General features: G+C 39.4%; 2 protein-coding genes across 15 annotated transcripts; one reads left to right on the top strand and one right to left on the bottom strand.

The window, feature by feature from the left end:
* Window positions 1–1,689: 1,689 nt before the first annotated feature.
* Window positions 1,690–6,051, top strand: LOC149185855 (disease resistance protein RPV1-like). Its single transcript, XM_089410821.1, has 4 exons — window positions 1,690–2,701; window positions 2,827–3,940; window positions 4,048–4,272; window positions 4,417–6,051. The coding sequence occupies exons 1-4, from the start codon at window positions 2,148–2,150 to the stop codon at window positions 5,839–5,841; spliced, it is 3,318 nt and encodes a 1,105-aa protein (XP_089266947.1). The 5' UTR covers window positions 1,690–2,147; the 3' UTR covers window positions 5,842–6,051.
* Window positions 6,052–7,617: 1,566 nt separating this feature from the next.
* LOC149185854 (E3 ubiquitin-protein ligase RZFP34-like) lies at window positions 7,618–13,456 on the bottom strand. 14 transcript variants are annotated; one of them, XR_016255673.1, is made up of 11 exons: window positions 12,594–13,456; window positions 11,946–12,460; window positions 10,452–10,539; window positions 10,241–10,271; window positions 9,953–10,030; window positions 9,772–9,815; window positions 9,608–9,648; window positions 9,431–9,513; window positions 8,377–8,446; window positions 8,154–8,195; window positions 7,618–8,047 (listed from the first exon to the last, which is right to left on the bottom strand). XR_016255673.1 is itself a non-coding variant. In XM_089410818.1 (9 exons), the coding sequence occupies exons 1-8, from the start codon at window positions 12,602–12,604 to the stop codon at window positions 8,186–8,188; spliced, it is 402 nt and encodes a 133-aa protein (XP_089266944.1). In that variant the 5' UTR covers window positions 12,605–13,454; the 3' UTR covers window positions 7,618–8,047; window positions 8,154–8,185. The 14 variants fall into 14 exon arrangements, 3 of the variants coding, with proteins under 3 accessions (XP_089266944.1, XP_089266945.1, XP_089266943.1); XR_016255674.1 differs by having other exon boundaries at window positions 11,946–12,205; window positions 12,594–13,455; XR_016255668.1 differs by lacking the exon at window positions 11,946–12,460 and having other exon boundaries at window positions 8,330–8,446; window positions 10,241–10,300; window positions 12,594–13,454.
* Window positions 13,457–13,672: the final 216 nt, after the last annotated feature.

Raw genomic sequence — 13,672 nt, 5'->3', positions numbered from 1 at the left:
TTAATATATAAGGTTTATAATATTAGGTTTCAATGTTAATTGAAAACTTACTCACTTAGTTGAACACTTATATTTACTTATATTAAAACCCTATACTAAAACCCTAATACTAAACTCATTACTAAAACTTTAATATTAAAATTCAATATTTTAATATTATAAAACCTAATTATTACTTATATAATTATTATAATTATATAATAATTAGTATTAATGTTAAATCCTTACCATACATCTAATAATTATTAATGTGATATGATATACACTTATTTGCATATATCAACCAAATTTAATAATGCGGTTGTGGATGTAATTAATATAAAATGAAATGATATTTTAAGGTCCATGAGACTAAAAATAGTCTATGAGACCATTAGATCCCTGTTTTTCGCTTTTTACAATTCAATCCTTTTCCGATTCAAATTGATGATGAGCTGACCCAACCTTCCAACAATCCCCTCGCTAAAAAGACAATGCCAAGCATGTTATCATAACTTTCTCTAATATCTTTGAATGCATCACATTCCAAAATGAAATGTTTTTCCTGATTCCACAACCCTAGTAAGTTGGTCCTTAATTGAGCAAGAACCTTTGCCCTCCACGAAATGCTAGCTCCAATAAACTCTTTTTCTTGTAGATCACATGTAGGGTTGAATTCCTCAATGTAATATTTCTTCTTTCTACCCAACTCTTTTCCCCATACCTTTTTACAAAACTTCTCCATATATATTTATAATATATCAACCATATTTATTAATGTGATTGTGTTAATTATATAAATACCAATTATTAAAATATATCCAAACTATAATTATATATCATAAAATTATATCAAATCTATGTAAAACAATAATATATCTAAACTTAAATAATAATAATAATAATAATAATATTTAAAATATTAAATCAAATTCAACACGATGTATATCTAATATTTTTTTTTATTTTTTTTATAAATATTGGAAATGAAATTTATCCGACAATTATGCTGGTAAGACCATTAAGTTAAAAAAAATTAACAATTTAATGATTGATTAAAGCAGTGAAGGATGTGAAGTTGTCGTAACATTTATTTGAAATCCATGGCTAGTGTTGTCTATGGAAATAGAAAATTTAAGTCCGGCTATGCCAATGGTTTCCATTAAGAGAATGGGATAACATCAACCGCCAACTGTCGTGGACAGTGAATCGAACACAAAATATCTCGTCGCAGTCAAAAAAGATGAATGGTCTATCCAAAGCATTTGGTCGACGGGGAAACGCGTAAAATGCGGAATGGCTACACCACGAAATTACCACGCACTTGCTTTTTATGTCGGTGGATGCCACCTGTTTTGGTCGGAGACTTAACGTCTCATCACAAAGAATCATATCATGGGTTGGTGGATGCAAGCTGGTTTGCATAAACGATTGGGTCCCGGTCCAACTGAAGGAATCATATCTTTGGTAAAGCAGATTTGCGCAAGGAAATGAACGCAGGCCTTCCAAACGCTTTATGCGTACAGGAACTGATAGATGGCAATGGTCAATAATGCCGTGACACGACGAAGGGGAAATTGCCAGGAAACTTGATGCTTGCTGTGACAGGACGAAGGGAAAATTGGCCCGAAATATTAAATCAAATTCAACACGGTGTATATCAAATGCAACGAATCATATCATGGGTTGGTGGATGCAAGCTTGTTTGCATAAACTATTGGGTCCCAACTGAAGGAATCTTATCTTTGGTAAAGCAAATTTGCGCAAGGAAATGAACGCAGGCCTTCCAAACGCTTTATGCGTACAGGAACTGATAGATGGCAATGGTCAATAATGCTGTGACACGACGAAGGGGAAATTGCCAGGAAACTTGATGCTTGCTGTGACGGAACGAAGGGAAAATTGGCCCGAAACTTCATGCTTCCAAATTCCACCGTTCAGATTACGATTAAACTTCAATATATATCGCCACTTGGTTTGCTCAAGGAAATGAGAAGCTCAGTAATCAACCACATTCCAGAGCTGTTTTGTTTTCAATCGTGTGCCCAAACATTGGGGTGTTGATACACACAAGAATAGCAAAGGCGCAGCTGGTAAGTTGCTTGCCCTCCAGAATCTTTCTGACGCAAATATTGAGTCTCACCGCACTTTCTGTTATTCTGTATCCAATGGCAAACGTTAACTTTACCCCCGCCCGTGACGGAACATCCTCCGCATCCACCTCCCAGGGCAATACCAACAGCTATGTGTATGAAGTGTTTCTAAATCACCGCGGTCCTGATGTCAAGGAAGGACTCGCTACCGATATCTACAATCGCCTTAAAAAACTCGGATTATCAGTTTTTCTGGACCAGAAAGAACTGCAAAGAGGAGAGAAGTTGGATGCCCAAATCGAAGGGGCTATTCGAACAGCCTCTGTTCATGTAGCGATATTCTCTCCAAATTATGCTCAATCTAGATGGTGTCTCGATGAACTCGTACTGATGAGGGAACAGATGTTGAAGTCGGGGTCAACAATAATTCCGGTTTTCTACAAAGTCGAGCCCGCAGATCTTCGGTGGACGCGGGGCGGAGATCGAGTTTATGCTAGAGATTTGGGCGTGCTTGAAAGGAAGAGAGCATTTGATTCTCAAGAACCACGGTACGACCCCAAGACCATAGAAAAATGGAGGAATGCTCTTTCTGCTGTGGCGGATATAGTCGGTTTTGAGCTGAAGGACAAGTAAGACCCTCCAACTCTCCCTGTTATTTGAGTTTTGTACTTTGCTGGCTTCATAAGTATATCACAGATTATTTATGTAGATATTTCTTATTCGTCAGTTGACTGTGATTGTGAATATTATTCAGGGAAGAGTGGCAGCTCGTCCATGAGGTCGTCCAACAAGTTCTGAAAAAGGTTCGCAAACCACCTTTGGACGTCGCTAAATATCCTACTGGCCTCAATCAAAAAATAAAAGATGTGGACAGAACATTGTCACTGCAGCGGCAAAGCGAGAAGGCTACAATTTTGGGAATTGTAGGTTTTGGCGGGGTCGGGAAAACTACCCTCGCTAAACAATTCTTCAACCGAAAGAGATCAAATTACGATCGATCTTGCTTCTTATTTGATGTCAGATCCACATCTTTACCTTCCTTGCAGAGTAGCCTTCTCAAGGATCTGTTTCAATGCACTGCACAAATAAACACCGTTGCTGAAGGCATAGGGAAGATAAACAGCGTTGCTGAAGACATAGGGAAGCTCAAAAGTGTTCCTGAACGGACTCTTATCATTTTAGATGATATTGATCATATTGATCAACTGGATGCATTATGTGCACCCGTTATAGATACTATTCATGTAGGTAGCTTAATTTTAATTACATCTCGCAATAAGGATGTACTTATAAGCGCAGGTATTGGAGAGTCATCCATTTACACACTGAAAGGTCTCAATGTAGAGCACTCGCAAGAGCTCTTTTGCTGGCATGCCTTCGGTCAACCCAGTCCTGTTGTAGGATTTGAAAAAGTGGTTGAGGAGTTTTTGAATGTCTGCAATGGTTTGCCCCTGTCGCTTAAAGTGCTTGGGGCGCTTCTTCGTGGAAAAGACGATTTGAAGCATTGGAATGCGCAATTGCGCAAAACCTCCAAAGTACTTCCCGAAGATATACGGAGCACACTTAGAATTAGCTATGATGCTCTAGATGAGGAGGAAAAGCAAATATTTTTAGATATCGCCTGTTTCTTTATAGGGGAAGACAGGGATACCGCTATAAGAGTATGGGATGGATCCAACTGGGAAGGGTTGCTGGGTCTTTGGAAGCTGGAAAACAGATGCCTCGTGGAGGTGGACGGTGAAAACTGTCTCAGAATGCATGACCACCTTCGAGACCTAGGCAGAGATATAGCTGAAGATCCAGAATATCCCCGTCGTCTTTGGCATTTCACAGAGAATCTTCTTCATAATATGTCTGGTCAATCATTTGTAAGTATTCTGAAGCTTTCGACGGACTTTCAAAATAGCTTCGTGTTATCAAAATTGTCTGTCAATTTTTAAATCTTAAAACTAACAGCTGGGGGTGAACAATTCAGGTGCGTGGAGTTAGCAGGTCCAACCGAAGCATGTTGCAGCTGCTTGGGACTGAAAGTGACTCTGTTGAACGAATATTCAGCAGTGAACAGTTACCACAGTTAGTATATCTGCACTGGAAGAACTGTCGGAAGTTCTTTTTACCTCCCTCGATTCCATTAAAGAATTTAAGAGTGTTACATATAGAGGGGCGACGACTGAAAAGACTCTGGCAACATGAATTTCAGGTAGTCATTTGTTTTCTTAACAGATCTATTTACCTTTTTTAATAGTGTATGAATTGTTGTACTAGCGTGTTGTTATCGTATGACACAATGCGAAAAAGCTGTAGAGGCTCAAACTCACTTTAATAATGCATGTGAACATTGCAGGCACCTCTGCAATTGAGGGAGTTGCATATCTGGACTCCAGGACTCCAAAGTCTTCACTTGAGGTTCGGCCAACTAAAGAGTCTCCCAGACTCGGTGGGAAACCTGACAGGCCTCCAACGTCTTGACTTGACAAACTGCTTCGATCTGCAGGCGCTCCCAGACTCGGTGGGCAAGCTGACGGGCCTCCAACGTCTTGACTTGAGCACGTGCAGCAGTCTGCAGACGCTCCCAGACTCGGTGGGAAACCTGACGGGCCTCCAACGTCTTGACTTGAGCACGTGCTACAGTCTGCAGACGCTCCCAGACTCGGTGGGAAACCTGACGGGCCTCCAACGTCTTGACTTGAGCACGTGCTACAGTCTACAGACACTCCCAGACTCGGTGGGAAACCTGACGGGCCTCCAACGTCTTGACTTGAGCAGCTGTTACAGTGTGCAGACGCTCCCAGACTCGGTGGGAAACCTGACGGGCCTCCAACGTCTTGACTTGAGCAGGTGCTGCGGTCTGCATACGCTCTCAGACTCGGTGGGAAACCTGACGGGCCTCCAACGTCTTGACTTGACAGACTGCCACGGTCTGCTGACGCTCCCAGACTGGGTGGGAAACCTGACGGGCCTCCAAAGTCTTGACTTGAGAAACTGCAAGAGTCTGCTTACGCTCCCAGACTCGGTGGGAAACTTGACGGGCCTCCAAAGTCTTGACTTGAGCTACTGCGGCAGTCTGCAGACACTCCCAGACTCAGTGGGGAACCTGTCGGGCCTCCAAAGTCTTGACTTGAGCTGGTGCTGCAGTCTGCAGACACTCCCAGACTCAGTGGGGAACCTGTCGGGCCTCCAAAGTCTTGACTTGAGCGGATGCTCCAGTCTGCAAACGCTTCGAGACTGGGTGGGAAACCTGACGGGCCTCCAACGTCTTCACTTGCAAAAGTGCTGCAGTCTGCAGACGCTCCCAGACTCGGTGGGAAACCTGACGGGCCTCCAACATCTTGACTTGAAAAGGTGCTACAGACTGCAGACGCTCCCAGACTCGGTGGGAAACCTGACGGGTCTCCAACGTCTTGACTTGACAGACTGCTGCAGACTGCAGACGCTCCCAGACTCGGTGGGAAACCTGACGGGTCTCCAACATCTTGACTTGACAGACTGCTGCAGACTGCAGACGCTCCCAGACTCGGTGGGAAACCTGACGGGTCTCCAACGTCTTGACTTGACAGACTGCTACAGAATGCAGAGGTTTCTCCAACGTTTTGACTTGACAGACTGCTGCAGACTGCAGACGCTCCCAGACTCGGTGGGAAACCTGATGTCTCCAATGTCGGTTGCGAACTTAACTGCCCTCCGCGAAGAGTGGAGTTCTTTGCAGATGCTTGATGCCGAGCAACTAAGCGAACTCGCAGGCGAATTCGAAGGCGAACTATCAGATTAAGATTGTTTTCAAATATTTCATTTATTAATGTTAAGATGGTTCATAAGTAGTTCAAACGTCGACATAAAATCTGATAAGTGATTTTATTGGAATTGTTTTGTATAAGATTACAAACTAGCAATTGTCCCAAAAGGTACAAAGAGAGGCCGATAGGATTATTAAATTAGAATTGTTGAATTTCTCTAGAAGAGATGTTGGTTCAAGCCTAATGGATGAGCAATTTGAGCTAGCTAAAGGCCTTCTAATTACACTATTGTTTGGGTCTTGAAGTCTGGATGAGCAATAAAAATGCTTAAAACATAAGATGAAGTTTGTAAAGTAAACACAAGATTTGAGATCTTAAGTCATTGCTAGAATTAAGACGACATATAATTCACAATATTAAAACAATCAAAATGCATCCACCTCAAATACAAATAAAACATCACCTTTGCAAAATAATACCACCAGTAAACAATTCAGGCAGGATTGCTTAAATGTTTAAAAATGTATTAATTTGTGTATTAAGGATTAAAAGCAAATCACAGTTACCAATATGATTATAACAATTAGAGGAAAAATTATTAAATCCCAACAATGAATAACTATTATCTCTTACCACATTTAGGCTTTTCAGTTCTATTAAATACTATGGAAACATATTAATTAATTTAATAGTTTCCACTGTGTGATGGTATACTAACGACAAGGTAATTCCATCATAGAATATAAGACATAGGATCTTCCAAACAAATTTAAAAAGGTCGGTAATACAATTACAAAATATTCAAGTCAGTATCATCCCCTTTGTTAAGATCACTTTCTTTCTCAGATAGTACTCCCTTTGTGAGGATACAGTCTCCATCTTCATTCTAAACCATTACTAATTTTCTGTAAGTAAGATAGGTATCAGATTCAATTGCAAATCAAAAACTTTCTGGGTAGATTACATGATGCTCACAATTTTAGGAGTATGGGAATAAAATATATACAGGGCTGATGGATGAAAGTTAGATTTTGGAATGATAGGGCTTGGAATAAGTGAGAAAGAATCCTTCCAAGGGCTTCATCGCGATAATGGGAAGACGGTTTATAAACATACATTTCCGTTTTCTTGACATAACATCTGTAAAGGATGTGACAGGAAACTTCTCCCTCATTCCCCTATGTCAACATAGTTGCAAAAGGATGTGACAGGAAACTTCTCCCTCATTCCCCTATGTCAACATAGTTGCAAGCAGTGAGATATTCAACAGACAATTACACTTCATGATCCGCCTTTGCTGCTTAACAATAGAATAACTCTTAGTGAGACCATTTCATTAATTTATCTTAAGACCATGGGGATATTTGAATAATAAATCAGGGAATTTAGAGATATTGTTTAACAAGTTTCGGAATCCAATTTAATACAAAATTTAAATAGCAAACTTGAACTACTTTTGTAATTAGAAGCCAGGCTTTTCGGAAGATATAGCAGCAATTCTTTACAATTGCTAATAGTAACTTAATAGAAATAATTGCATTTAAGCAAATAACGAGAATATCTTGTGCGGGCTTTTTTGCATTTAAGCAAATAACGAGAATATCTTGTGCGGACTAAAAAGCAGGAAGGAATTTTGGTTACACATATATTATCATAGAAATCTCAAGTTGTTTAAGTGTTCATGTATGAGTTTACCATGCCCTGTTCTTAATAAATTGAATTGGATATTCACGCTTTCTGTGTCATGAGGCATAAAAAGAACCCATAAACTCAACCTGAGTAAATGTGAGATATAGGATCTTCCAAACAAATTTAAAAAGGTCGGTAATACCATTTATGGACCAATTGATAACTTGTGTTTTTTACAATTTCATTCCCCTATGTCAACATAGTTGCAAGCAGCGAGATATGTCAACTGTGTTATGATGTTAACAGCCGTAGAGTAGTGCCGCAAAAACTGAGCGGTTACAATGAATTCTTACAGTATGCCACTGCATAGCAATTTGCAGTACAGCTGTTTTTCATGCCACATAATCAGTGCTAAGGCAACCTTACGAGTGGTAAAGAGGGATACATGAATCTGAACATTTGAGAATATAAAAGATGAGATCTACATGAACTTGCAGAAGGACCTCCCCTGGTCTGCCGGGTGTTATAAGAATTGCAACTTTGACACTTGTGTGCAACAATGTGAATAATTACTTCAGAAGTTACTCCACAGTCATTGCATAAGATCCAAACCTGCTCAAATGACCGACGAGAAAGTGGTGAGGTATTTTCTCCCACGCCACTAATGGGCTCTAAAATATGCCTCCAAATTATACCACATTAACATCAGACAACTTACCATTTTGTTCTGGTAAGCTTCAGGCATTGGAGTCAAAGAAACCTACATGACAAAAAAAAATATCAGAATCCACTCAAGAAACTTAAAAAATCAATTGCCATTGGACGAAAGAAAATTTCAAATATGAGAAATCAAAATTAGCAAAAACACATATAATAAGCTACTCTTTATACAACCCATTGCAAGTTGACTTCAAGATGTTCATCTTGTCGACAATATCTACCTCTCGGTCAAGTTTCCCCCACAATTTAGACATATCACAGACAAATTTGGAGCACACTGGACAAGCAAATCTGCAAAGGACAAACAAACATGTTAGAATGGCAAGAAATTTGAAATAAAATTAAAGCTGCTACAAGCTGTGACCACAGATTGCTGAAGAAGGTACCATCAATGGGCATATCAGTGCAAGTATATCTTGTATTGTGTAATAGTATAGGTAGACTGGAAACAAGAGGTTGTGAGCCAGGGCACAAAACAGGCCACATATGAAACTTACTGAAGTGTACCTACAGGATAACGCTTTAGGACAGTATTGTGTGTAAAGACATAGGTGGACAAGAAGGGGATTATTGATCGTGTGGAATAAAATCTCAATACAGGGATATGACTATTCCAGAATTCTGATAGACATGAGCAAAGCTAATTGATCATTAAGCGAAGTCAACTGATTTTTGATGGACATGAGCAAAGTCAACTATTTAACTTTTATCATATCAAGCATATCAGGTATTCTACTATAATAAGATATCTTGCCATCACATATATAACAACTACAAGTCAGACATGGTACACAAGGCAGGACACTGAAACCACTGATGTTGTTTGTATCAGAGCAAGAGAAAAATAACATAAATGCACCCAGTATAGCTAGGTAATCCGAAGCTAGCTCTAGAAGTGGGTACGGATATCAACTGATGAGAAACAAAATCTTGTGAGTAAGAATGCTTATCATAGCAGAAATCATTGTAATCTGGTAAGGGTTCTCATTTCTTTATGGGGTAATGTAAAAGAGTAGTTCTTATGGAAGAGTTCAGATATTTCTTAGGTCAATTTATAAAATTTCATAAGACCAACGAGGAGAGTAAAATCTTCAATTGCACCTGAACATGCGTAGAACAGTCAGTAAAGCCAGGTTAAGGTTGGGGTGATCCATGTGTGCGTGTCTTTGTGGTACATTGAATCACGAGGGTTCATATATCTAAATAACTTTAGTCTAAATTATGCTATAAAAAGAAAACTACAATTACTACGCTAAACAGATAAGTGTGACCTACCTCAAAACACACAGGGCAGTTGTGGTGCATTGCTTTTTCCACACAAGGGTGGCAATCCTTCAAGCGGATAGAGTGGCAACATCCTAGAAAAAGGTACATGAGCAAATAAATCATTCTCGCACTACAATGAAACAAGGGAAGAAGCGGTGATAATTTGAGAAGTCATAAAGAACATACCACATTTATAACAGTGGAAGAAATTATCGTTGCTGCCAGTTCTGAAAACCAGCACAAGTAGCTAAAGTCAAAGGCAAGAAATACATCTAATACATTTCACAATAGCATGAAAGATTACTTTACAAGAGAGCAAGAAACATCAAAGGAAAAAGAGAAAAGCATACCTGCAAATTCCACATCCGTCACAGTGGTATTGCTGTTTTGAGTCCTGGAAACCAAAGTGGCAAGTACAATTAGAACCAAAAGTGTATACATCCAAACCATCTTTTTATAATTTTGTAAGAGTGAAACTCTCTGTTTTCCTAAACCAGAACTATTAAACCTGAAAAGGCATTAAAAACGTACCTCATCATCAAAGAAATTGCATTTTTCACAGAAGTACTTTCCCATACAAACACCACAAGTAACGCAGGTTTGTTGAACCTACAAAATGACAGTGCATAATCATTTTTAAAATAACTCAAGAAGCATTATAGTGTTTACCTCTAAATTTTCTGCACATTATTAAAATTAAAAAGGCTCAGCTCTTTCAAATCTACCTTCAGAAAATTACAAAGAATACATATTGTTCAGAGCATTAAGACAAACATCATAATGAATAACATCTAACTGGAAAACAAGATAGAACCTTACCTTTCGAACTTCATGGCGCGGTACATTATGTCTGTCATGTGGATGGACATCCATTGAATTCTGTTCAGATATGAGATCAGACCATACTATACCCTCAAAAATGAAATTAGAAGAGACGTAATTTTATAGTTCTATTTTAACAAGTATATAAACCAAACACAACCGTTGAACTTGAAATAGCTACGAAAGAAGTAAAGAAAAAGAAGCATACTTTGGCCTCATTATGACAATTCCTACAGTCAAAGACTTCATTACAAGACGGAGCCCTTATTTGGCATCTCCGGCGGTAGTGTGAACATCTGCCATCAATTATCAGTATCAAGAAAAGACACATCAGTAAAATCATCCTTGTAAGACACATTTTTCACCACTTTGTAAGATGCATGGAGATACCAATAAGAAAATATCAAAATTATATATAATAAATAAAAGGCATAAATGTTACATTAAACAATAGTGTATTGAACATCTCCATTCTATTTCAAGGAAGAAATACCAAATACAGTATGGGTATGCATGTCAAACAATGTAGATGCTCACTACCTTAAATATTTATGTTAAGGACAACAAATGACCAGGATGAATTCCTTGACAGTTAAAAACAGAAATTTCATAGCCCCACGTTAATGAATGCTATTTTTGCACACTTCAATTCCCTGAGATTCATTGTCTTAGTAGAAAGTAAATTAAGCTGAAGAAAATAGAGAGACACACAGAAATACTCTTCTCATGTTAGCAATACAAAGAGGTCACTTTAGCACAACCTCTTTTCTTGTTCTATGAGATGAGATAGGTTTGCTTATGGCCAAAGGGATAAATAGAACAAATATGTGGGATACCATAGCCCCGCATAATATGTAATGGTTTTTCAGCTCTAAAGAAAATAAAGTTAAGAATTGAAATTAGTTCCACATAAAGAACACATGCACCAACTATAGGTTTCCAACGTTAGCCGTCTCTTGAATGACTGTGCCAACATCAGATCGCTGTTGAATGGAAAGATTGCACATGCCCACATCATCAAATGTGGGTTTCAAGAGCATTTCTTCTTACAAAACAATTTGATAAACATGTACATAAAATGCAGGGATTTGGATACTGCACGCCAAGTGTTTGGCAATATAGCTGAACGAGATGTCATCTCGTGGACTTCGTTGATCACGGGTTACGCTCAGAATGGGCATTGCCTCAATGTGCACTAAATTATTCAACCCAATGTGTGTATATACGCCTCTTGGTTTTTTCAATCCCATTTCTTCTTTACAACTGAGCAACGCGGTGCCCTCCGTTATTGTTCCATTGCTCTAGCAAGAAAACCTGATCAAGGGCAGGCTCTTCCTTTTCACAAACCCCAGGATGATATTATACAAATGCATAATAGTCATATGATAAATAAAAATCCTCAAATCCACCCCTCCACTGTATTTGCAATGAGACCTAGCATTCGCTCGAGCCGCAATTCATGCCAAATCTGCTTATTTAATCATTATCTTCAAATCTTTTGGTTAAAATTAAGTAGAATGTTGCAACCAGGGATCTCCTATCATATCTCTCGATGAATGGACTGCAGAGATAATCCTCTGCCACAATGTAAATGACCTGCCTAAAATATGGAGGATTCTAAACAGAATTAAGCAGAATTTGCAGATCTAGTAATTCTCAACACAGTAAATCACGAACCAGAACCCATCTCAAACAGTTATACCTATTTCTCTGTTCCAGTCAAACACACGCAAACATGTATGTGTTCATGCACCAGGCTGTGGCCAAGAGGCAACTTCGAGCAGTTGTCGTGAGGATGAACCAGGTTCAAATTCCAGTTTCCTCGCTCCCCCTGCCTGATGGATAGCTATGTGTAGTATTTATTGTAGCTCTGCTGCAATGATGATCCGACGCCTAGCTGCCGATATTGTACTGGTTGTTGCTATTGTTGCTTAGCCTCAGGGCTGTTGGTCTATTTGTGGCCTGGCCGCCGCAGTGAAAGAGGTTTCAGACCAACCAATCATGACCTGTTTCCAATGGGTGTACTACACACACAAGGCTGTGAACTATTGTCCAGTCCACACACTCACCAGATCTATAAACCACCCTGCGCTATCAAACTTTACTATTTATTTTCAGGTGTGTGTGTGTGAGTTGTGGGATTGGACCTATTTTAAAATCCTAGATCTGTGGCCAAGAATTTCTGTTTTCAAGTTCCAAGAGAAAGATGGCAAAGCCCTGCAAGCGGAAGAGTATCCGAAAAATGCACCTTCAACCAAAAACTGATCTATAATAATAACGAGGCCTGAGATTCCAGACTAACTAAATAGACGTAAAATTATTAAAAAAATGATAGAAATGAAATCCTTACCTTTGGGCCATTGTGCAAGGACGCTTTCCTTCAAGGTGGCAACAGTGGTGGCAGATAAATATCTTCTGGGACCAACGTCTGTACCATCATGGAGCCTGAACTTGACCTCCAAATACTCTTCCCCTGACATTTCTCAAAATACCCAGATCCTGGTTCAGAAAACCCTCTAAAAGCAGCTTAAAACCCTCAGTTTGGGAACCCTTGTGACACCTTAAAGGGTAACCCAGAAAAACGCTATTACAGGTTTGGGTTTCCTCAAAATAAAAAACTATGATAACATCTCTCGCAGATACCCTTCATAAAACACAGCTTCAATCTGCAAACTCCACCATTTGTAACACCCAAAAACTCTTCTGTTTGAAAAAACTTGAAATCAAGGTCTTGGCAATATTGACGTTCCTGGAAGCAAAACAATTCTAACCCAGAACTACAAAAAATGGAAAGACCTGTCAAACACTAAATACAGCCTGATCCTACAAATAATTGAGGCAATGATGCATCTTGCCTGACTATTTATTGATCATTACAGCGGCTCTAAGCCGTGTCATTGCCTCAATGTGCACTAAATTATTCAACCCAATGTGTGTATATACGCCTCTTGGTTTTTTCAATCCCATTTCTTCTTTACAACTGAGCAACGCGGTGCCTGAAAGGCTTGCTGCACGAACTGAGCATACATGGCCCTTGACATCCTCACAGAGACATCTACCATCTCCTTATTGCACAAAAACTTCTCCATCCGAGACGCCGCCCTCATGGAATCCACGTCCCGTTCATAAAAGGCCTCCACCGCCTTAGAAATCAAGTGCTCATCGTGCTTCAGGTTTCGTGCTTCAAAACCTGAGCCATGCTCAGAGAAACTCGAACCCTGATAAATGTACAAGCCAGGTGTCAACATCCGAAAGAAAAAGACGACGAAGGGACGACTGTCCACGTGTCAGCACGAGAGCCAAAGGAACGACGAAAGTCTGTTCCAAAGGAAGGCCTATCGGCCTAAATATCATTATTTTAAGTTATTAAATTAGCCTGGTAAAACTTAATGAAAAAGTTAAATGTAAATTAACATTCGAAATCTTTTA

This window comes from Pinus tabuliformis, chromosome 3_1 (assembly GCF_031772625.1).
Source record: "Pinus tabuliformis cultivar Carrire ecotype Pingquan chromosome 3_1, CPIR1, whole genome shotgun sequence".
Taxonomy (NCBI): domain Eukaryota; kingdom Viridiplantae; phylum Streptophyta; class Pinopsida; order Pinales; family Pinaceae; genus Pinus; species Pinus tabuliformis.
The sequence above is the reverse complement of the archived record's forward strand: the minus strand, read 5'-3'. Positions and strand labels throughout refer to the sequence as shown.